This window comes from Mytilus edulis, chromosome 1, assembly GCF_963676685.1.
Source record: "Mytilus edulis chromosome 1, xbMytEdul2.2, whole genome shotgun sequence".
Lineage (NCBI taxonomy): Eukaryota > Metazoa > Mollusca > Bivalvia > Mytilida > Mytilidae > Mytilus > Mytilus edulis.
In genome coordinates, this window is record NC_092344.1 from 67,631,121 (window position 1) to 67,657,388 (window position 26,268).

General features: G+C 31.2%; 1 protein-coding gene across 1 annotated transcript; it reads right to left on the minus strand.

The window, feature by feature from the left end:
* Positions 1-1,466: 1,466 nt before the first annotated feature.
* LOC139487712 (protein CFAP20DC-like) lies at positions 1,467-26,142 on the minus strand. The gene is made up of 20 exons (XM_071272734.1): positions 25,882-26,142; positions 23,865-23,948; positions 22,926-23,019; positions 22,005-22,077; positions 21,522-21,639; positions 18,123-18,279; positions 17,531-17,622; positions 17,227-17,308; positions 16,441-16,544; positions 15,357-15,429; positions 11,969-12,154; positions 11,074-11,220; positions 9,332-9,532; positions 8,266-8,428; positions 7,734-7,848; positions 6,458-7,123; positions 5,307-5,570; positions 4,963-5,036; positions 3,948-4,045; positions 1,467-3,369 (listed from the first exon to the last, which is right to left on the minus strand). Exons 1-20 carry the CDS (start codon positions 25,900-25,902, stop codon positions 3,251-3,253), a joined length of 2,931 nt encoding a protein of 976 aa, XP_071128835.1. The 5' UTR covers positions 25,903-26,142; the 3' UTR covers positions 1,467-3,250.
* Between the last annotated feature and the right edge of the window lie 126 nt (positions 26,143-26,268).

Here is a 26,268-nt window from a genome sequence, read left to right on the forward strand (position 1 = left end):
TGGTTATTATTTTGAATATTATTATAGATAGAGATAAACTGTAAAAAGCAATAATGTACAGCAAAGTATGACCTAAAAATAAGTCGACATGACAAAAATGGGCAATTGACCCCCTAAGGAGTTGTAGCTTTATAGTAATTTTTTTTGTCATGAATCCATCCCTGCCCTTTGTTTAATATTTACATAGTCCAAGGTGAGCGACACAGGCTCTTTAGAGCCTCTAGTTTTGGTTTTCTCTGACTTTAACCTGATCAGACATTATTGGGAATTCACCTTGTCTTGATCTCCTTACGACTTTGACAGAAAATCTATATAATTAGCTGAATGCATTTTATAGCATTTAAAAAAAAAAGTTGTATTTTTTTGTAATGTTAATTTCTCTCTTATTAAATGAGTTAAAGGATAACTATATTTGGTACGTGCATACCTTGCAAGGTCCTCATGCCCGTCAGACTGTTTTCATTTTACCTCTACCTCATTTTATGGATCAGTGATCAAGGTTCAGTTTTGATGGTCAAGTCTATATCTCAGATAGTTGAAAGGTGTACATGTCCAACTGGCAGGTGACATCTGCCCTTGTCCTTATTTTCATGGTTCAGTGGTTATAGTTAAGTTTTTGTGTTTTGCTCGGTTTTTCCTATACTGTATGCAATAGGTTTACTATATTTGGTGTATGGAGAGATTGTAAGGTGTACATGTCTAGATGGCAGGTGTCAATAAGCAATAGGTCAACTATAATTAGTGTATTTAGTGATTGTAAGGTGTACATGTATTTCCAATTTGGTTTATATGACCTTGACCTCATTTCAGTGAGTGCACTCTTGTTCCATTTGTAAATGGGCATAGCTCTGTAATGGTTTAAGTAACACCACCAAAATTAAAACGTGATCTGTATTTTATGGTAATAAGCATTTTGTATTAGTTTGCATTAAATATGAGCAACATGATGGTTGCTGCAGGTGGAGCAGGATCTGCTTACCCTTCTGGAGCATCTGAGATCACCCCCAGTTTTAGTGGGGTTCATGTTGCTTAGTCGTTAGTTTTCTATGTAGTGTTTCGTGTACTATTGTTTGTATTATCTTTTTTTAGCCATAGTTAGATATTTAATCATTATTTGTTTCACTCTGCTCTTCATAAAACTGCATATCATGGTTTTGTGGCATCAAATATGCTGACCTGATCTGACCTTAATAACATTGATCCTGACTTATCACACAGGTCAAATTATTGGATATTTTGATAAGTTTAATGCCAACTTTTTTCAACTGTAAGCATTTCATGTATATGTATACTAAAATTTTATTGGGTTGTATATTGTCTCAGATGGTGGAAATCTCAGTTGTTAAGTCACATTAGAATGGAATTAATTATGTGAATGTACAGAATTTTTTGTTCTCATAGAAGTGTAATATTTCTTTTAAGCATGTCATGTTGGTTGTCTGACAGATTGTGAAAGAAAAGTCTAGTCATTTTCATATTTATTTATTCTTTCTTTTCACATTTCATTTTGAACGATGTAAATTACATAATACTATATGGTGTCTTATGAAGTAATGACTTGGGTGGCAAGTGATCTTTAAAGAAATATATACACACACCACATAGCAGGTTACTTTCGCAGGGTGTAAATTTTTTCTTATTTACGCGGATAGAACAAAATCCCCAAATTAAATTCAGCCCATTTAAAAGTGGACAAGCAAAGGTATTGATAAAAGTTATGAATCTAATAAAATAATAACCGCTAAATTATTTCTTTTATCTTATTCAATGAAAATCGCAAAATTTTACACCTATGAAAATAACCCGCTATACAGTACTTTACACAAAAGGTTTACACATATTTTACAATGTTTACAGAGCCTTTCACATGATGTAAGTGTGTTTACCTATATTTCATAAAGGGATTAAACATTTAGCTTGATGTGCTGAAATGTCCACAATTGTACATGGTACATGTCAAGTGAAAAAAAAACACTTCATAAAAAAAGAATAAGAAATGATGATGAAACCAAAAGAAAATTTTAAATAGCTGTATTTTATTGCCAACGTGTGTTTTTAAAACAAGGAAAATTTACTTAGAAATAACTGTTTCAAGTCAGCTTTTCTTGTTGTGTATTTGCATATATGAATTATAAAGACAAAGAAACACAATATCTTATTTTTGTGCAATATTTAAGTGAAATGCTAAGGACGTTCAATAGTTTGTGTGTTGCTGGGGGATATACACATACACAAACAATATAACATTACCAATATCAATTCTCTATATAGATTTTAATTGCACCATAAACACATTTATAATTTAAAACGGCCTTGAGATGAACAAAATGTGGCTTTCTTTATAGGTTGAAAGTGTACAGGCACTCTGGAAAATGGAAAAATCGTTTCTTATTTTAAGTTGTATTCAAATATAGCAAATTAGACAGTTAAATCATGTGACATCACTCATATTTGTTGCATTTAATTTAAATCAATTTTGATGATCCTGTGGACACTGACATTATTAATAAAATGCTTTTGAATTAAAAATCTAATGTTTTTGACAAAAATAGATAATGCTGAATTCATGATAAATGCAATAAAACTGCTATATAATACTCACTCTGTTATCAGAGCATAAAGTTACTTGTAACCTATACACAGTAACAACATTCTAGAAAACAAAATGTAATCCAACAAATACTTCACATACATAAATAAAAATATCACAGATAATTATGGCACATATCACAATTAAGAGGTTTTCAAATATTGACAGGTATTCATACTATTGCATCAGCCATTATAAGTTTTTAGAAATCAACACCTATTGATAAAGGAATATTTATGGTGCAGATTTGCAATGAGACTTAGAGCAATTTTAAAATTGATCTACTAGTATGTCCTCCAGTATTTGAAATATAATATTTATTAAATGCTTAATGACTAGCATTCTACAAACATTAACATGCAATTTCATTCTACCACAGTACAATGATCATAAGAAAATGCTTGGTAAGTACATTGCATAAATTAAAAAAAAACTACTTCACATACACATGCATTTATTCAGTTCCAGGGTTGCAAACTGCTTTTTTTTTTAGCAATCAATGCATTTAAATGGGGACATGTGGTTGGAATCCCTCCATTTATCTTGGGTGGGAAAAAAACCCTTTTGAAAATGGCTGGATCTGCCCCTGGTATTCATTTTTATAGTCTCTGGTGATAAAAGATGGATGACATTGATTTTACACAGGTGAGACTGAGTAATTCAAATGAGTTCATAATATTTACAAGTATTAGGATCATAATAACAGTTTAGACATGGATCATACATCAGATCTAATTCTTCTTCAGTGTCTGTGTCTTGAGTTCTTCCTGTATTCTGATCTGTAATGGAAACAACAATTTTTGTAATTATCTTTTGTTCAATGGTACTTAAAATGTCTAAGCAACTTATCTCTGTAGATGAAATTACATTACATAATTTATAATATCTGAACAAAATTGAAAAAAGTTGTTTTCTGGCATTACAATTCTGGGAGATTTTCTTGAAATTCATTGTTTTCACTATAAAATAATTATAAAAAAAAAGAGTTTTCATTCACATCATTTTGGTTGGAAAAATAGATGGTTGAAGTAATGAAAATTCTAATTAGTCCAATATTTTGTTTAGCAGATGATCCAGTCTACAAATATTAAAGTCTATTTAGATTGCATTAATGAAATTTAATTCTAATATATAATTTATGTTTTTTTCCCATGCTTATAAAGAAAAAAGTTCATGAAAGTCGTGTCATAAACTCTGCATTAGCATTTTGATCCTTGCAGGAAATTATTTTTATGAAATACTTGTTGATATGAAACAACTGATAAACATAAAGATTAGACAAGATTTTTTATTTAGCAAAAATGCAACTAAAATAGTCGTTCAAACTTATTCAGTACCTATAATTTGAGACATTTACCTTTAGTTGGTGATGTGCTGCTGATGGAGAAATCTTCTGTAGAATTGGCAAGTTCATGAGGTAATATAATGGGTGGACTAAATACACCACTCCAATCCCTGTAGAAAAGAAATTATTTCTGCAGTCAATATTTTATAAATAAACAAGAGAGAACAATTGAAATTTCTTAATATAACAAATGAAATCATAAGAGTCCACATGCTGAAATGTCGCGCCTTCTATACTAATCATTGATATTATCTTGATAGTCCTAAATATAAAGTTTCACTACAACTATCGCATATTCATAAATGTGACAAATGATATTGAAAAAAATAGTGTTATTTTTAAGCCAAATGTTATGCCTTCCAAAATTTCTGCCATGAAAATAAGGTCTGACAAGGACAGATGATACCTGCCATTTGGACATGTCCACCTTACAGTCCTTCCATACACCGAATATTCTAGACCTATTGCTTATAGTATCTGAGATGTGCACTTGACCACCAAAACTGTCTGACAGGCATGAGGACCTTGCAACCTACGCACATACCAAATATAAATTATCCGATTACTAATAATAAGAGAGAACTTAACATTACAAAAAATCTGAACTTTTTTTTCAAGTAGTCACTGAACCATGAAAATGAGGCCAATGACAATGGACATGTATCAGAGGGAAACTTCGTAACATAAGGCATCTATATACAAAGTATGAAGCATCCAGGTCTTTCACCTACTAAAATATATAGCTTTGAAGAAGTTAGCTAAAGCAATGATCCAGATCACTATCCCTATGTCGAGCTTTCTGGAACAAAAGTCACAGGCTCGACAAAAATTACAAACATACCTGTGCTTCTTGAACACAAGCATTGTAAACTCTGTCTTGTCTATCATTTTTTGAAAATCTCATCTTGGCCTAAAACAAACATATCTCCCTTTACAAAGAAAGGACCCCGAGTTATCTGTTGAGTATTACAGATTATTTCAACCCAAAATACCAATTGTTTTGATAAAAAATTTCTTACAAATTTACCTTGGATTGGATGACATGGTGTCTGTGCTTAACCTTCCTTTCATTTCATCTTGGAAATTATGTGGATTGTTGGGCTGAAATTAGACAAAATATTCAAAAAAATATATTTACTATAAATTTAAGGTATACATCCAAAGACATAGAATGAGACAGCAAACCAACATTTTAAATGTCCATCTTGCAAAGATGAACTATGAAATGTTTCAAGATAAAGATGTCTTCATAAAAAAATTTATTCAATTTGATTGCTTTTGTTTTCATCAATCAGGTACTTTCTTAAAATGTCATCAACATAAATAAATTCTTTAAAACACTTGTGATAAATTTGTTCATATGATACTTACAGGGGCCTGCCATGTACTATCTTCATCACTTGTAGCATGAGGTGATAAGTCATAAAGTACACCATTACCAAGGGTAGGACAATCTCCTTGCATAGGAATATTGATGGTTGGACCTTTAGCTGGACTGATAGAATTTGTTTTTCTTGGTGATGGCACAACATCTTCCATGGCATCCTCATTCTGACGTTTCATGCTTTCAAACATTCTAGCTTCAAATGAATCAGTTACTTCTGCTATTTGGTATTTTGCAAAATCATACGGTTTCTGAAATGGCAAAATAGAGTTTAATTTTTATGTAACAATGGCTGAAAGAGAAAGAAACAGATTAGCATAAAATCTGGTTTCGACATAAGAAAATGTCTGTACCAAGTCAGGAATATGACAGTTGTTATCTATTAGTTTGATGTGTTTGAGCTTTTGATTTTTCCATTTGATTAAGGACTTTCCTTTTTGAATTTTCCTCAAGAGTTCAATATTTTTCTGATTTTACTTTTTAAAAGAATGTATTATCAGCCTAATATTAATTAATGATCTAATTCATTTACTTATAAAACTTTAAATATCATTTAACAAGGTTGACATCACATTGCTTTTAGTGGTTTGGAAAAGTGAAGTGACAGAACAGAAAGCAACTTCTTAGCCCTAGTTGCCAACTAGAATGAGTCTTTGGTACATAATAAGATCTTTGTTATGGTATACTGTCTGTTTTACTATATGGAAGACAGACAATTGAAAGGAGGAGTGATACTCAACTTCATTCAGACTCTAAACATAACATTAATTTTAAATGTCAAACATACAGAAAAGCATACCTTCACCAACGTTTTATGATAAGCCATTAAATGGGATGTGTTTAGATACCATAGGTGAAGTGTTTTACTCTCATTACAATGGCTTTGTCTCTTCTAGTAAAATGTTTTGACCTAAAATTCATAATTTGATAAGCTGCTCTCTTATGTTGTTTAAAACATCATAAATAAACCTCATAATTAATAAATCAAAACAATTTAATAACTACAAGGATCCACACATGTTTGTCTTCCCTGTAGCATGCTTAATTTGATGCAAATTAACTAACAAAAATAACTAAACCTTCTGGCTGACTATTAAAGGGTGCCAATCCAGTTTCAATTTCATACTAAAATATTTACCTCAGATGATTTTGCTATTGACTTTCTAACATCTGCCTGCGAAATTTCCCTTAAAGACTTCCGACTCATACGTGAAATGCTCCTATTTGTAAGAGTTGCTTCTAAAGGATCTTGTAATTGACTAGCACTTAATTCTGGACTACCACTGGCCTTTTTAGGTCCATTTTGCAAAGGTTTCAGATTTAATTTTGTATCTTTAGAAGTTTTAGATCCCACACTAATTTCAGAAAATCCTGTGTCTGTAGTACTGCTTTTTTTAGAGGCAATATTTTTAGAAGGTTTCTTCTCAGTTTTATTTTTCCGTTTATCACTATTAGTTTGTGGACTAGCACCAGCACTAGATGTGCCACTATTAGGTCTATGTACAACTGTGCCACTCTGTGGCCTTCCTCCAGAGGTACCACTTCCAGGTCGACCTAATGATGTACCACTGTTTGGTCGACCCAGAGATGTGCCACTATGTGGCCTACTATTCGAACCACTATGAGGTCTACTATTTGAGCCACTAGCTGGCCTGGACCCAGGTAGTTTTTTTCTAAGTTTACTGTCATTTTCATCACTACTAGACTGGTTGCCATTATGAAAATCATCTTCAGGCTTTGGACCTCTTGACAATGTGGGTCTACTTCCTTTTCTATGTCCTTTGTTTGTTGAAACTGTATTAGTCTGCAATAAAAGTAAGTTTGATAAAACTGGAAAATACAACATAAAAAAAGCTGCTGACAGATTTTTTAAAGATTTCTATTTTTAAAATCATTCAGTGAACAAAAATACGATATTTGTTCCATTAATCCTTTTGACTTCATACTATTTGTATTCCAAGCTATGAACAAGTCACCAATTTATGTTCATGCACTTGTTCACAGGACAGAAATTGAACTTCAGCATTTTCCGTATTTTCAATCTGAATAAAAATGCAAAGATTTTTACAACAAGAACTAAATCCAACATTTTCTCTATGTAATTACCTGACAAATGTTTCATCAAAATTATTTTGAACACTTTTACAAATTTTACCACGATCCATTTCAATGAAAACTTTACATTTTTTTTAACATACAATATGTTCTTTTATAATCATTTCATTATGGATAACATAATTATAATGCTTTTTAAAAACTGACATTAAAATACGGATTGATGTCTCATTGATGTTTACACAACATTTCATTATACTCAAAACATTTTAAGGGTCTTCAGTTGCTTGACGGGACAGTTGTAATGTCATAATACATCAAACATAATTATAAATAATAATATACAGTCGATATCTTACCTTTATATGATCTACATCATTATCAACTATGTTGTTTGGAGATAAACGCCTCTTGGGAGCTGACTTAGGTTTGGATACAAACAAAAACATTTCATTATTCTCTTCCTCAATTTCACTGAAATGGAAAGATGTTAGAATCTGCACAAAGGTAAAACTGCTCGCTCATTAACACCTAGTCTACACCTACACTGGGATGTATTAACACTTTTGATCATTAACACCTAGTCTACACCTACACTGGGATGTATTAACACTTTTGATCATTAACACCTAGTCTACACCTACAATGGAATGTATTAGCACTTTTGATATGTTCGTGGTTGTGATATGTTTAATCAAGTCATACCTAAATTTTGTATGTCCTTATGTAAATCTAGTGTCAATGTTAATTGCTTCTTTAAATACTTACTAAATTTCTTTTCAATTCATTTCAGCTAAAATTAAAATATAGATACTTTTACCAAACTCTCTATACATTTGCAAATTATTCATGTTTCAACAACCAATGAATTCATGCCTTATATAAACCTACTCATCACTTTCTTCATACTCTCCTCCGCCTTCATCCTCAATGTCTGATTCTGAATGACCTCCATGTATATCTAGCACATCCTCTCTGTTTAACATGGCTATCACATTACTTACAGATTCATCCATATCTTTACCATCTCCTTGGTAATTCCTTACATTATATTCTAGGTAACAAAAAATTTAAAGTATATTTATTCAAGGTGCTACATCTTGATAATGAAGAAGCTTCTGTGGAAGTTCCATAACATTCCATGAAGGTTTTACAAAGATATTGAAGTATAAAAAAAACTTTAACCAAAAATTGAACTCAATGTTGATGCTGCAATTAACAACAGAATGTAAGATAACTTTGTGTCAATTTTGCACCTTTTGTCATATGCTTAAACAAAACAAAGCTATTCCAGAAATTTTGTCATTTCAATCTTTAAACTTTAAAATTTAACTTTAATAACAGTTAATGCATTCATACTTTATGAACAATTTAACAGTAAAACATGTTAACAGGAAAAAGAGAAACCTTATCAATTCAGAGGTCAAAGAGAAACAAAGTAACAAGTTAAGCAAAACTGCCAAGTACATGTTTAGGTAGCAGGGGCCAGTATTGAAGCCTTTTGAATGATACTCTAGTGTCAATTTAATATTCATATACAAGTACCAAAAAAAGTTAAGGTGACAATCTCAATGATTCTTCAAGTGCATTAATGTGGTACCAAACACCTTGGCTAAAATTAATGTGGCTCATTTAATTTTTATAATTTGTTGTTAAAATATTTACTTTGACCGTTTGACAAATTTAAATATAAAAATTTCAAAAAAAATAAACCACACACCTTATAGAAAAAATTACATTTGATACAAAACCGTTTGACAGGCACCAGTTTTGATCATTGAGAAGCTTAACATTTCCTTAACAATAGGATTTAATAAAAATGTTTAGCTTATTTTACAGAGTTATCTCCCACCTTATGGAATTTTAATTGATGTTACTCTTTTTTTGTCCACATTTAGGACCTATTTTCCAATGTGACAGATTAAGGACATACTTAGAAGTCAGCAAGATTTATTACCTCCACTCTTTCTAGTGTATATATCCTCTGCTTTGCTGGCAAATGATGGCCTACTCTCTACCCCTGAATCATTAGGGGAACCTGAGTTAAGGGACTCAGACTCAGAAGATGTTCTTCTTTGCCTGTTTGGTCTTAAGTGACTTAGAACACGACTAGCTTCTGGTGGTGACTTAGTCTGTGGAGATGAATTCTGATTTTCATCTGTAATATAAGCACATAAAATCAGTACGATTTAAAAAAAAAAAAAAAAATATACAAATTGTTACTAAACACATTTTATTTATTTCTACCAAAGCTTCTAAATTTTTATTTCTTTGTCCATCACATTTTTCTTCTTCATCATATGTAATTTGGTTTTTAACGATTGTAAATTATGAAAAACAAACCAAAACAATCAAATTATTTTCACACACATTTTGTTAATAAATTGGTACATAAACACTGCTTGTTATATGTTTACACATAAATATTTCTTATATGATTTGCACAAGTTCGCAAGTTGTTCTTGACGTTGTTTATTTTCGATAGACGACGTTAACAGAACTTCTTTTCGTAACTTATGTAAACAAGATGGCGTCAATAATAACACAATCCAGCTAGACGTTAACAAATTTCTTTTTCATTCTATGTTAATAGTTAAATTGAATAATGAACACAAAAATTTCATTAAATGATAAAAAGAGTTTTTGTAGATTATTTTTTATCAGAAGGCAAGTTTCATGGAGTACATATTTTGGCATAAAAGTCATATGAAACGAATGACTGGTAAAAAAAAATGTTTATCCAATACTTGAACCAATGCATGTATATATACATAAACGTAGTCTTCTGTGCACGATTTTATCTTTTTTTACGCAAATATATCATATAATCGTCATTTTTTTCCTCTCTGTCTGTTATGATTTAACAAATATGGCAGCTCTCTAAATGCTGTGTTTTGACTCCGAAGTTTACCTATTGTCACCTTATAGTAAACAATCAACAAAAATGCATGGATATTAAGCACTTGTTTAACATGTACAATCAGACAATAGTTTATTTCAGTGACAGATCCATGCCTATTGCGGACACCAGATTTTTACGAGAGGGTTCACGCTAAGGTCACTTTGCATACAGAAAATATGTCGGTGAATTGCTTCCTGGAAGCAAGCAATTAAAAAAAATAAACTTATTTTGAATATGGACAAATTAAAGAATTTTCTTCAGAAAAAAGTATATGTACATAAGTTTAATAATGAAAACTATCCATTTAGTTATAAAAATGATATGCATCATTTTTTTTAATTTGAGGTTTCATACGACTTTAACCAACAAATATATATTCGTACGCCAGGCTAATTCAATGACACAAATATACAATTAATGTGTGAGAGACTTGAAATTTTATTCCTCATCTCCAATTTTAAAGAATTATATGGATTAAAAGCCTTTTTAAAGAATTTATTGGTGTATAAACTGAACCAAGTCACTCACAAACATATCATAAAAGTCCTTTGGTCTTTTATTTGTTTGTGAGTGAATTGGTTCAGTTTATACACCAATAAATTCCTTTTAAAAGGCATTTAATTCTATAATAGTGATTATACCATTTCACTTTCTACAAATTGTATAAAAAATGATAACACACATTTGTTAAAAAGATTACAATCAATTTGTAAACTAATAGTTATTGTTTAAAGATATTGTTTTAGATATTTTATCGTTTAAGAATAATTAAATGTAGTCTCCTATTTGTGTACTACCTTTAGCAGATCCAGCACTATTTACTCTGTCTTTAATTGAGTTCTTTAGACCATTTTTAACACGTATCTGTCTCCTCTTGTGTCTGTCTGATGAAGGTTCTCGTGGTGGATGTGGCTGTACAATCATTTTATCTTGTCTGTCAATTTCTGAAAAGATCAAATTTTAAGTTTTAGACTTGATTTTATAATTTTATTGTATAACATTGTTAAATGTCAATAGATCTTTTACATTTCATCCAATAACTTAGCTATCCTGTAATGAGTATTTAAAATCTATGACAAATCTTTTATGATGAACTATACTATGTTGACACTACAAGAGCAATATTGTTTTACTAATGGGTAAACTTTTTTAATCTTTTGTTTATAAACATTTGATCACTTATCCCAATAAACTTAATAAGCTTCATAAAACATGAAATGAAAGTAACCAGAACTTTCTGAAATCTACATCTGAAATAATCAACACAACACATGATATGAGAAATATTCCTTGACCTGATACTAGACAAAAGTTACTTGAGCTTGAAATGTCAGTTAAAATGAATTTCACTAAGTATATGATCAAGCAAATTTTTAGTCATAAGTAGATTTAAAACTTATGTTAATAGGATGGTTCTATACTTTTTCTGTATCAAGCCCAATTTGTAGGTACAAACATCTTTTTTTTTTCTTTCTTTTCTATATGCATTGTGTAATGAGTGTCGTTGATTCAAGGAATTTCAACAAACTTTTGTTTTACAATCACAAAAATTAAAATTTGTATATGCCATCAAATTGTCTTTAAATCTGTTAACAAATTATTGCATAAATTTTACTTTTCTTTTGACAAACTAAGGTAAGATTATTTTCAATTAAAACAAAGATTATTCTGATTATATGGATCAATATATACCTATTCTAGAGATCATTTCTAAAGATTCTTTGGTTAATGGATCAGAATGCTGTCTCTGGTGTAATACTGATTTATTATGGTCTTGTCTTACTGATCCAGCACTATAAACTTGATTTGTTGCCTCTGACATCAGACCATCTTTACTGACTATACTTGCTGATAAATCCTGGCCTCCTCCGTAGCCATCTAATAAACAAATGAAAACAACCTTATTTTAAAACAATTTTTAACAAATAAAAGAACTTTATTTAATAACATCTGTTAATCATACTACCAAGTTTATCTTGTGTTGTGTAGTGACAAAGCATATATAGTTTGGAAAAATGTAATCTTTTTGTCATATTCATACAGCATGATATGGTTAATTACTCACTTGAAGACATCATGTCACTGACAAAAGTTATTTTCAAATTTAACATCAATTATAATTTCTATGTTGTGTTTTGTAAAATGTTATTTGTCTTTAGATCATTTTTTTTGGATTTTTGCGCTGCATTGTCAGTTTGTTTTCAACTTAAAAGAGTTTAGGTATCTGGTAATTATAAGTATTCCTTGCTTCTCTTTCAGGGGGTTCGCGGGTCTAAATCATTTATATAGGATTTCTCTATATTTTTCTATAAATGAACTTTATCTTATAGTTAATAGAAAAATAAAATATACCAGGTGCTCCGCAGGGTGCAGCTTTATACGACCGCAGAGGTCGAACCCTGAACAGTTGGGGCAAGTATGGACAAAACATTCAAGCGAGATACAGCTCTGAATTTGGATTGTAAAAAACTTTTTGACATTACATGGTTTTTTTTACACAAAACAAATGTCAAGATTTTACAAATCAATTAAAGATTTCTTCTTCAAACTTTTTAAATCTAAAATTAAATAGTTGACACAGCATAGGTTTCTGACACAGAATGAATGTGGTCTAATGAACTTAAAAGTTTTTTTTTGCCTTTGAGCAATTCAATATGCTGTTGAATATTAATCCTCTCAAAAAAATGTTTGAAGAAATTTTCTTTTTATTTATGAAATCTGAAATGAGAAAAATTTAACCCCCCCCCCTTTTTTTCACATCCCCGTTTCCCTTTTTCCAAAACTGATATCAATTCAAATTTCTAATGGAGTTTGAAACAATAACTACTCGTTTAAATACATCATAAAATATTAAAATGTAAAATAAAGTGCTTGTTATCACTGAATGGTAAAGTGGTAAAGATTGGTTGGTAGTAAAAGTGAATATACATTGTTCATTGTATAAAACAATAAAAAAAAACTTCATCAGCAACATTTTATATTGGCAAATTTCCAATGAAGCTATTTACATAAAGTTATTGGCAAATAAAAATAGAAAAAGACATCAAAGTCATGTCTGGCAAATGGCCAACATACATTATCTAAAAACCTTTTAGATAAGATAAGGAAAAAAAGCTTCATCAGCAACATTTTATATTGGCAAATTTCCAATGAAGTTATTTACATAAAGTTATTGGCAAATAAAAATAGAAAATGACATCATAGTCATGTCTGGCAAATTTCCAACATATATTACCAACTACTATTCTATACAAAGAAAGATAACTCCAATTGAAAATTAATTGCTATTGTACAATATTGTGCAATTAGATATTTCTTGCTATTGTGCAATACTGTGCAATTGAAAATTTCTTGCTATTGCACAATACTTGATATGGAATCCTGATTTTGACCAACTTGAAAACTGGGCCCATAATCAAAAATCAAAGTACATATTTAGATAAAGCATATCAAATAAGCCCAAGAATTTAATTTTTGTTAAAATCAAACTTAGTTTAATTTTGGACCCTTTGGACCTTAATGTAGACCAATTTGAAAACTGGACTAAAAATTAAGAATCTACATACACAGTTAGATTTGGCATATCAAAGAACCCATTTATTCAATTTTTGATGAAATCAAACAAAGTTTAATTTTGGACCCCCATTTGGACCAACTTGAAAACTAGGCCAATAATTAAAAATCTAAGTACATTTTTAAATTCAGCATATCAAAGAACCCCAAGGATTCAATTTTTGTTAAAATCAAACTAAGTTTAATTTTGGACCCTTTGGACCTTAATGTAGACCAATTTGAAAACGGGACCAAAAATTAAGAATCTACATACATAGTTAGATTCGGCATATCAAAGAACCCCAATTGTTAAATTTTTGATGAAATCACACAAAGTTCAATTTTGGACCCTTTGGGCCCCTTATTCCTAAACTGTTAGGACCAAAACTCCCAAAATCAAACCCAACCTTCCTTTTATGGTCATAAACCTTGTGTTTAAATTTCATAGATTTCTATTTACTTATACTAAAGTTATGGTGCAAAAACCAAAATTAATGCTTATTTGGGCCGCTTTTTGGCCCCTAATTCATAAACTGTTGTGACCTCAACTCCAAAAATCAATCCCAACCTTCCTTTTGTGGTTATAAACCTTGTGTTAAAATTTCATTGATTTCTATTTACTGATACTAAAGTTATTGTGCGAAAACCAAGAATAATGCTTATTTGGGCTCTTTTTTGGCCCTTAATTCCTAAACTGTTGGAACCAAAACTCCCAAAATCAATCCCAACCTTCCTTTTGTGGTCATAAACCTTGTGTCAAAATTTCATAGATTTCTATTCACTTAAACTAAAGTTAGAGTGCGAAAACTAAAAGTATTCGGACGACGACGACGCCAACGTGATAGCAATATACGACCAAAAAATTAAAATTTTTGCGGTCGTATAAAAAGTGGGGTCACCGTTTATTTACGCTTACAATCTGCCTTCGAAAGGCATACATTTTTGTAAAGGTGGGTTTTTTCTGTTGAAGTAATAAAATTTATTACAGAAATCGCTCAAACTTTACAATAACTTAGTTTAAGTACAGCCACTACGGAAATTATATTAAAAAATATAGGTCACCGATGCGTTAAAAAAGATATTTCAATTTTAAAAGCAAAAAAATGGCATTTTTCCACCAAAGGGAGATAATTTGGTATTTTTTCAACTATGTATACATTTTAAAAGTCATCTTGGGTCAACACGAATTGTTTGTTTTGAATAATTTTTGTACCATATGATAAAGTAACAACTACAAAAGGTAACAAAACAATTTGAAATGAAAAAGAAATGTTTATTTTTTTTCTGAAATTTTTATACCCTCGAGCCTCCTTAACAAACCTTGAGATTAAGAATTACTAACAAGAGATTCACACATGTATGGACTTTTTTATCATGAAGTTGAACTATATTTTTTAAATGAGTATTCAAAATTCAATCGAGCGGCACGCTTAACTATACATCTGGTTAGCAGACTTCACAATACATATAATAAAGTAAAATAAAGTATTGTTGTTGTTGTTGTTGTTGTTATAAATATAATACAAACCTTCAACTCTTGAATGAGTGCCATCAATTCTAGAATGAGTATTTCTGTGACCTCTACTTGTATTAAGACCAGGCTGAAAGTGTGAACAAAATGTTTTAAACAATTTTATGAGGCATGCATATATATAATTTCTATAAATGAAACCCTTTCAAACCATGACAAGTGTCTAAAACATTTACCCTCTATACTGCTATATGCATTAAATTTTATGTATCAAAAAGTATTAAGTAAATCTTCCAATACAAAATCATATTTGTCAAAAGAATTTGAAGATAAAATTCCCATCTTTTGGATTCATTTATATTCCAAGGTATCAATTTTCATGGATTGAAAAAAATACATTTTCTTAAATATTTGATTTTGTGGTTTTGATAAAGTCCAGCTTAAAGTCAAGCATATATAAAATACTTGAACTTGAAAATTAAGCACTTAAGGTTGCCAAGTTTTTCCTTTTGATTCTATGAAAGACAAGCATTCTGAGAGTATTGCATGGCAATACGTAGTCCCCTACCGGGTAAACACTCATTATACTGGAACAAAATGCTGACGTGTTCTATAACTTGTCATGGTGTAAAAAAATAAAAATAATATCACGTCAATATCTTCAAGCATGACTAAAAACAGAGTGGAAAACTGATTATATAAGTGAATTTTTCAAGTCCAAGGACCATAACTCTACACAAAATTATCAGACAGAATCCAAAATTTTAACTTGATCCGTAACTTGTCATGATTAAACTCTAGTCCAATTGTCAATCAATATCCTCAAACATGATGAAAAAAAGTGTGGTAAACAATCTAACATTAGATATGATTAATAGTTCACTAAAATTAGATATGATGTAATACAATGTATATCTATTTTCAGATTATAATCAAATATAATTATAGTTTCAAATATTTTTTCTTTCACTTGTCACAAACTTATATAGACTTGTAACTTATCTATAAAATGTCAACAACTTTTATCTACCCAACTTCATCGGTAGGGGACTAATAAACCAATGAATGATAAAAGAAGAATCTTATCCCTTTGAAAGTTTGAGGCTTAACATTTAAGTTCTTTTTTATAAGACAGACATACCTCTTTTCCTCTTCGGGCACTGGTTGGGTTGACAGCAACCTTGGTACCAAAAGCAATAGTGTATCTGCTAGTATCAGTAAAAGAAGATCTTCTTCCACTTAAATCTGATATTAAAAAAACATAAAATCATGTTATATCTTTTAATGCATTTAAAAAACGTTTAAAACCTTTTTATTTTCATTCCCAATCAGGGTGCAAAGTACCGGTATTATAATAGAGTGGTAATTTTAACCTGACAATTTAATATTAGCAATGATAATAAAGCATTTATTTAATTTTGTCTAAAGTGTAAAATATTTCCATCTCAAGCTATTAAACTGTATTTTTTTTCTTTAGTCCAGAAGAGTGATAGCACAAGGAAGTCATGACATGAGTCAACATCATTGAAGTTGCCTGAGAGAATAGGGATAATCAGATGTTTTTTTCAACTCAAGGAAGTTGCTCAGCTACATCTCAGCTCAGGGCTATTGCCTGAGATCAGATTCATCCTGAAAAAAACCCTCTTCATTCTAAACCAAAGATAACTAATTTATAAGTATTTGATTCAAATTTATACAATATATATTGTAAAATCAGTAAGATTTTATGTTTTCTTGTCCAGTATTTTGACTCCATTCCTTGTTTATAGGAAATATTATTAAACAGCATTTTTGGAGGTTCAAAATTGACTACAATATTGCACAGAAATATGATGGCAACAATGCATTGTTTATTTTATTGTCACATGAGTTGTTTGCTCCAAAGTTGTCACAAAATAAACAATTGGAATTGAATTGAAATATTTACCTAGATCCAATGTTGAAGAACGACTAACATCCCCACCAGACTTTAATCTCTCTGCATGCTTTATTTTTGTTATATTCAGCAACTATAAAACAAAAAAATAGTTTATTCACTTTTCAAATTAAACACCCAGTACAAAATATAAAATGTGTTTCACTAATTGACAATGTACATACACATTATGTTAATGTTCATTAATTTATCATAAAACATATACAAATTAAACAGAATTTAGTTCTTACATCTTACTTTGAAAATGTATCTATCTGCCAATTGTGAACAAAGAACACAAGACTTCAGATCATACCTGTGTAACTTGGTCCACATCAGGAGCTATCTGGAACTGTTTAGGAATCTGATCAATCTCTCCTGAATTGCTAGAGGGACAGCCATACAGTTCTGAAAAATTAAAAAAAGTTATTAAAATGAAGCACAGTAAAATTTGATCACACTCAGAAGCCAACACGAAGCCTGAGAAAGTTGAAAATTAAAATCTGACATTACATCATTTATATGCCAAAAAAGACAAGACTGTTTTGATTGATTTTCTTTTCATGAACTTTTTACACCTAAATAGTTACTAAAACAAACTGATTTGTTTATATAGAATTATAATTAAACACGACTCCACTGGCACTAATATACATTTACCTAGCTCTAGGTATTCATAAATTGCAACAATAAACCTAGGTCTCATGTAGGCCAAGTTTCAAATACAATACAGTTATCAGAGTAATGAAACTTTGAATCGTTCAATAACTGTGAATACATCAACATAAGGAGACATCAAATTTGTTTTATTTAGAATATGAACCAAAGTCCTCCATGTTATGACAACATGACCAATGTACCAAGACAAGAATTTGTGTGTGAATTTAGAATTACTGCATATACCATACCTTCATCTCCAGCTGTATCAGGAGGCTGTGTTTTCATTGTGAAAATCCGTCTTATTTTACAATTGGCTGACACTGTAATTGACTCAATAGCTTTGTATGTTTGTCCTCTCCATATCTCTCCTACCATTGATACCATATCAATACACAGGTTCAACCACTAGAATAAAATAATTGATGCTACATGTACACTTTATGCATTTTCTGCTCTGACAGCATTAATTACAGGGGGAAATCTTACAATAATATAGTATACTTGCAGCAGTGTTCTCATGTGCAGGAGTCTCGGTGGCAGAGTGGTCTAAGTAGTTAATACTGTAATCACTAGCCAGTCAACACTGAGGTTGTGAGTTCATCTCCGCTCGAGCGGGTGCACTCAACTCCAATCTTAATTGACTAGGATTGTCAGTTTCCTATAGAAGGTCTGTGGTTTTCTTCAGGCACTCTGGCTTCCTCCACCATTAAAAACTGGCCGCCACGAAATAGCCTAAATGCGGTGATTAAAAGTGGCGTTAAAACACCAAAAATCAAAATCTTATTGTAGGAGGACTCTATAAACTTTACTTACGCTTGTTTGGGAACCGAACACCCCCTCCTTTTTCCCTCTCTCTCAAAAAAAACCAACAACAAAATAAAGGACAGCTGCATACTTACAATAGATTTTTTTTAGATTCTGCTTAGAAATGTGAGTTCATAAAAGTTGTGACACAAAACGGTATATAGAGCCCTAAACTTCCCAGGTACCAAATATTCAAATTGAATGGATCATTTCCATACTTGATCTACTAAAGGTAAGGCCAACTAAATTTAATTAGTAGATTTTCATCCAAATTTTTGAAAAAAATGGGGCGGGTGGGAGGATTTTATTTTTTATTTTTTATTTCATATCAAACCATCTTGTGACTTATCCTTCATACATGCAAGAGTAATAATAAGCTTATAGCATGTATTTACATGTACAAGGAATCGTACATAATTTTTCAACGTCTTAAAATTAATATCTCTGATTGGCAAACACTGTTCTACATGTACATGATCATGTTGCCACTTTAAAAACCTATTTTTTTTTAGTAAAAGGCAAACACATGGAAAAATGCTCTCTTCGGTTGGACTAACTACACCAAGTTACTTTTGCTTTCTTAGAATGAAGCAAATATGCATTGGTATGCAACACAAGAATTATGAGTACAGAATAAAATGTAAATTCAAACAGTGTTGAAAATAAAAGGTTTGGTGCTTTTAAGATTCTTATGCATGATGCAAATAATAATAACAATGTAAAACATGAATTTAACAATAAGAAGAAGGTGTTTAATGACTCTATTGAGGATATTGGGGCAGAGGTTGTTTGCTGTTTCTCAACAAAAAAAACAATAGCCATGGGTAAATCTAATTAAGTGTCTGTTTGCCGACTTTTTGAACTCAATATATATCAAAAATCTAACACGTTCGAGCTTGTGTCAATTGTTTTAATCCAGTCATTTTTGTACCAACGTGTTCCACAATTCTTGAGCTTGGGATATCATTCACAGTCCAAAATTCCTGACACAAAGTCATTGACATTGTACAGTATCAATAATAATTTCCACGGTTTTCTAATCATAGAAATTTGTGTCATGCCGCAGCGATTTACATTCTTGGAACAGCGTATTTATCGGAACCCGAATATTTTATGCCCTTCCCATAATCAATCTCTATTCTCGGTAGATGATGTTGTCATCATAGATCTGTAGAGTCATTCTAAATTACTCGAAGAAATACGAAAAACGAAAATTGAAACAGGAAGTTTTGAATGAAACGAAATCAGTGACGTTTACCGGTAACGGAAATGAACAAAATCCGGAAATCATAAATTTTCAAAATAAAAAAATTCGGGGCGGAACGATTTCAGAGGGCGGGCGGGGATGAAAATCTATCAATTAATTTTAATTGGCCTAATGTTGAAGAAATCCCTTTTGAAGTTTTTTGGGAGCCATCCTGAATTGGTTGACAGTTACAAAATTTCTGTGTGAAGGATGACAAGGAATATGTTTCAATTATCATACCTATTCAGTGATTTTCCAACCCTCATTTTGGGGCCGAATTTCGGCCCCATTCCCAAAGAGAAATATGCTCTTTTTTTCCCAATTTTCAGCTCTAAAATTCCCAATCGTATATGGACATCGTCGCGAGATTTTGTTATTGTCGTATCTCCGTATTGTGTATTATTTTGTTGACAAATCTCTGAGCGTTCGGGGTATTTCGGGAGTTACCATTATTGTTCACTTAAGACGATGATTGGTTTGCAATCTTTTTTGGATTGCATTGCAATCTACGATATTCTGGTCACATTTGCGCTTGAAACATCCGAATGAATAATTCAATGACAAAGCAAAAAAATGAGACATAATGTAAACAAAATGAACGTAGATCATGTCTCATAATTCCAAATATTACACAAAGTAGCTAAAGGCGGCGGACGGTAGTAAATGCCGGAAGCTGGAAGCTTTTGGATTCAAAAAGTCGTTTCGACTTCCTTCTGATGAAACAAGTGAACGAAGGAAAAGACCGACTCTCAGATACAGAACTGGAACAACTAGTTGACATGTTTAAAAATAAACATGAACGAAAACTTGAATTTTAAATAAAACTAAAAAATAAATGCTTCAGATTTCAAATGTGTCTTTTTAGAATTTCTATAGATTCTCATCATTATAAATAGAATCAGAAGGGATAGGTTGAATTTTACCTTTCAAGAGTAAAGTTACAAAGCTTGAGTGCATGCAAATGTGTCCTCAGACACATTCAACTTTTATTTTTAATCCTTTTCCTTAAAAAGATAGCTTATTTTGTAGGCACTTCATGCAGTTAATTCTTCTCAGAATGCAGGATTTTGCACCTAATTTTTCAAAATTTTCTTGGTGGGCATGCTCCCAAACTCCCCTAACGAGGCGCACACGGCTTATGCTGTGTGCCCGCCGTCGTAAAGACCAATCATATTTTTCCCAAACCATAATTTTTTTCCCAATTGCATGGGCCCCAGGACCCTTCCCCTAAACACCAGGAAAATCACTGCTATTCTACCATCCCCTTTTTCTTGATTGTGACATCACAAAATGTCTTTTAAATAACAAATGAATGAGAATTGTTGATATCAAATGTGTACTAGGCCGAGCAGTATGACAGGTGCTACATGTTGAGCACAATCAGCCAACCTTTTGAAGCACGTGAGATTAACTAGTTTTTGATGTGGCTCGTGTTACTTAGTTTTAAGTTTTTTATGCAGTGTTTTGCCTTTCTGCTGTATCATTTTATCTTTATATGATTTATTCAGTACCCTTCGACTTGTTTGATTTGATTCTACCTTCAGTATCTTTTGTCTCTTATTTAATAGATAGTATTATATCTTTAAAATAATTTTACCTTATGTTTTTTCATGATAGTGAGAGGAACTCTGGCATGTAATGATGCTGCTACTTGGGTTTCTTTCTGTGTTGTAGATAGGAACAATCTTCTTTTGTTATTACCTAAATCTGTTACACTACAAAATGTACAAACTTCATATTTATACATGTATATATAAGCTTGAAGTCATGGGAAAAGACAGAGCACCCACCAACAAACATTGATAAATATGACTTCATTTCTATTTGATATAAACAAGTTTCAATGAATGGATTATTCCTAAGCAGCAACTTATCTCCCCCCTATTATATTTTACTGGGGAAAAAGAACTTGAAAAAGTATGATACATGTACATTCTTTCATTTTTTGTTTGCAGTACTGTATTATATACAACTTTCCAATGCAATTTAAATTTACGGGTAAAAAAATAGTGTAATATACACATTTGAAGGCAATAATTTTCTGTTAAAACTTATTTTGACAGCACTGAAAGCTACTTACCCTAGTTCTATTAAGAAGTCTTGGCCTTTACCCACAAACAACTGTAATATCAGGTACCTCTGTATCAGGGTTACTGTTCATAGAAAAAAAAGATGATTTTGTTCAATACAGAGGATCACATAATAATCAAAATGCTTGTGAGCACTGACAGTAAAGATTGCTTTCATTTTGCTATTCAGTGAATTTAAAAATAAATAAAAAAACTATTGTATTTAGATAGACATATCATAAATTTGAGTTGGAGTTATCTTCCTTTGTTCATGATTTCGGTTATCACAGATTCATATACCATGCATTATTTATGTAAATTTTAATAAAGATAATTATTCTTGACAAGTAATTCGAATACACATCATATCATGCATATTGTAACTTGAATATCTATTAGAAGTATATATTAGAACTACGAAAGGTAGTGATAAACCTTGGAAGATTTAGATATCAAGTGATTCAAGTCAGTACCAATACCATAGGGTTTTCATTGTGTTATTTGCTATCTTTATCCCAAAATCAACTTGTCTTAGCAATATGTGTCACACAAAGGTTCAACATGACAAAATGGCTGTCTCTCATGAGAACTGAAGCACATCCTTTGTTTTTATTAAGATTCTTTTTTTTATCAGTCACATCACTTTTTTCTTTAGGAAATGGTGTTTGTCATTTGATACAAAGTTTTTTTCCCAATACAGTACTGATATATATATGTAAAAAGAAATTAAACTGTGACATAATATTTTACTCTGGAATATACTGCATGGTAGTGGTAATCTATGTGGAGCAAATACAAAAGATATCAAAATTTTATACATTGAGTAAGATGGTGGAAATTCACAATTTGAGTAATACATAAAGAAATACTAACTTGGTGAAACCAGCATGCTTGTTGGTCACACACTGAAAACAGTAATTTTATAAACTTACGTGATTGTTTTGGATCCTTAGGGATCTGTATTTTTGTAGTAGCAGGAGTCCCCTCAATATAAAATACATAGCTCTTCACTTCTTTTTCATATTCCTGAACAATACAAAAGTTATATATTGATTAATATTAAACAATTTGAGATATTTTTTCTTATCATGGAAAGTCTTCAATTATGTTAATATTTACTAGCTATATCTACTTATCAGTTAAAAAGTATTATTCTTGCTAGGTATGTTTTTTTTTGTGTTTTGATATTCATGATATTACTTTGTTAAAATATCCCCTTCATGACAATTTCCGTATTCAGCGCAAACTACTTACCTGTATATGTATTATTCCATAAACATGATACAATGTATATCATAAAAACTCTGTCTCTGACTCTCATCTTTGGAATTTTAAGATTTTTAATGAAATGAGTATTCATATCACTGCACTTTCAAAAGCTTCCAATGGAATTAAAACACTCAATACGAAACCATAATATTCTTATCATAGAATGAACTTCTTATTTGACGGGTTTTGAAATTGCTCATAATTTTTTAGGATAATAATTAAAAAATGTCAATAGATAGTCAAGAATTTTAAGGTAAATGATGACCGTAAAGTATGCAACTAATTAACAATATAGTCTTTAGCTCAGGTGAGCTGAAAATTTCATCACAAAACTAATTACAGCTGAATTGATGCTTTTTTAGTGCTTAAAAATATGCATGCTCATTTAATATTTCGTATCATAGCATAGACACTTTATTAACAACACAGGCCCGTAGCCAGGAATTTCCAAGGGGGGTTTGTTGGACTCATGAACTCGACTTTAACAGTCACAATTTGAACAAAACGTTGACTTTAACAGTGCTTATTTGATTTCAAGGGGGGGTTCGTTCGTTCGAACCCCCGAACCCCCCTGGCTACGGGTATGAACAACATATGAATACCTTTTTAAACCCATTACTGGGGTACTTCCAATTTGCAAGGGAATCTTTGCCTTGTGGTGTTAGAACTTCAAAGTATGGTCCTCCCTAAAATTAAAACATCAAATACATTTTTGGTGTGTAAATATCTAAACCAAACAAATAGTTCATAATGAACTATTTGTTTGGTTTAGATATTTACACACCAGACATAGAATATAATAAATTCAGTAATAACAAAAACTCTCAGTAATAGTATTACAAATTGGACATACAATGTATATGTTGCTGCAATTCAGGCCTTTTTTTACAAGAAATTACAATGTTTGCTTGAAATTTATTTTCTACAATTGGTAAATATCATTTATTGCAGAAAAACAAATTCTCTGTGAATTTTTCATTAAACTTTAACATATTCTGTTCAAATAATAAGGGGACAAAGTACATGTACCCTAAATGTATAACAGTTAAAAAAATCAATAAAAAAAAAATTAAAAAATATATATATGATTTCCATCGTACTAATGAACTCAAAATCGTTAACTTTTTTTTCTAACTTTTTCCCGCATTTGAGCAGAAATCTCTAAATGCTCTATGTCTATCTTTCTTACTTTCAGTCTCGTTTGTCTTGAGACTATGAGTAACAACAGAAACAACATCAGACAAGTTACAGTATTTCCGTTTCTTTTTGAACATTAAAATATGTTAGAATTAAAAAAAATGTAATTGATATGGACTTTGTCTTCTTTCACAGGTAACGCCTGCTCATATTAAAATTATGCAACTCGACAACAATAATAAAAAAATAAAATCAGGGCGAATGAAACCTGGCCCATGGACAAACAGGTATCAGGGCAAACAGAGACTAGGACATGTAGGAAGAACGGTAATCAGGGTGAACAGACCCAGATTCTACATGTATATATGTATGATGACATTGTCATTGCTGTGCTCACAAACAGTTATTAATTTTCTGTATTCAGATGAAAAACTTAAAAGAAGAAACACTGAAACAGTGGGAAAACAGACCTGATACCATTTAAACGTATTCAACATATTGGGCTACCCATAATAACCAGCATCTGCTGCTTATTATAGGGACATCATTAATATGAATAAGGTCATCTGGTCCAATTTAGTTTTAAGAACTCTAGATACATGTAGCTTATAATTACTTCTATTAAAAGTTTCATAATCAGAGATGCAACTCATCGTCAGACCTAAGGGCAGAATTTATGCAGGTTCGGCAAAACTCGTTGCTGTGAAGGACCTGATGGCTGGCAATATTTAATTCTGCTTGGGTCCGCCAAAATTTAATTCCCTGTTGATCCCGGCAGAGTATTTTGTTTATTAAATTGTGATCATCTTTAATAAAAGTAAATTTCCTGTTCCCTCGCTTTTTCTAGCTTCAAGAACAAGTATTTCCGCACAGTGACAGTCTTTTCGCCCCAAACCATTCCACGTATTTCCATCATGTTTCTGGTTTTAGAAATTTGCTCTTTATGAAGGAGGTCTATTATGTATTGTTGATAAGTTCAGGAAATATGTCATGGCCGATAAAATTTATAAGTCGGTAGAAACCCCGTAAAAGGCTGAACCAGTCACCTATCACCTATTCAAGTTAATAAAGCTGTTAAGCAGTCCTTGTACGAAAATGAGAAATGACCTGAAAGGTCATTCAACCCAAAATGGCAAGAGGGGCGATCATGATTACTTTATAATAACAACAGTCAACATGATGACATGCACAATTTTCATTTCGCACAGGAAACATAGCATGACCAGCTAAAAACTACAATTGTTTTAAATCACAGGTTATAATATACTACAAAATCAAATTAAACGTTTGTTCAATAGTATCTCATTTAATTTTTGAGTGAAAATATAGGTTTATAGGCCCCAAAGTCTGACAGTCAAAAACTGTTTGCATCTCTGCATTAAGTGCATCTGCTGATGCACCTACCACACATTTGCAACATTTTAGACATAAAATTATTTTGCAAACTACATAAAAAAAAACTAAAATAAAGAGAGAGCATACCTGGTATTCGTTTTTGTACATTTTGACTTATATTTCATCCGAGACTTAAGTCAAACTATTACTATAAAGTTTTTGTCTTCTTTGGGTATGCATGAATTACTCAGTCTGGCCTTTTGTGTTTAATTAAACAACTGAAATTATGTGATATTTAAAAAAAACTAGAAATGCTAACGTTGGCAAATTAAATTTAAAATGTTTTCAAGTAATTCGGGCACTTTGCATATTTCATGTCCTCCATTTTGGTTGTCAATGATTTTTAACGAATCAAATTGTGTGTAACAAAAGGAAATGTACGGCCGCCAAAATAAAATTTGATTGAAAATGCGGAATTACTATTTCACAAAACGAACACTCAAAATAAATTTATGCAACACTTATAGATTTAAG

Coding starts and splice junctions, on each gene's coding strand:
- LOC139487712 (XM_071272734.1), bottom strand. CDS start 25,902: ATGTACAAAAACGAATACCAG. Junction 17,309..17,530: donor ATGTGGACCAAGTTACACAG/GTATGATCTGAA, acceptor TTTGTTTTATAG/TTGCTGAATATAACAAAAAT. Junction 7,849..8,265: donor GAGTATGAAGAAAGTGATGA/GTAGGTTTATAT, acceptor TTTCCATTTCAG/TGAAATTGAGGAAGAGAATA.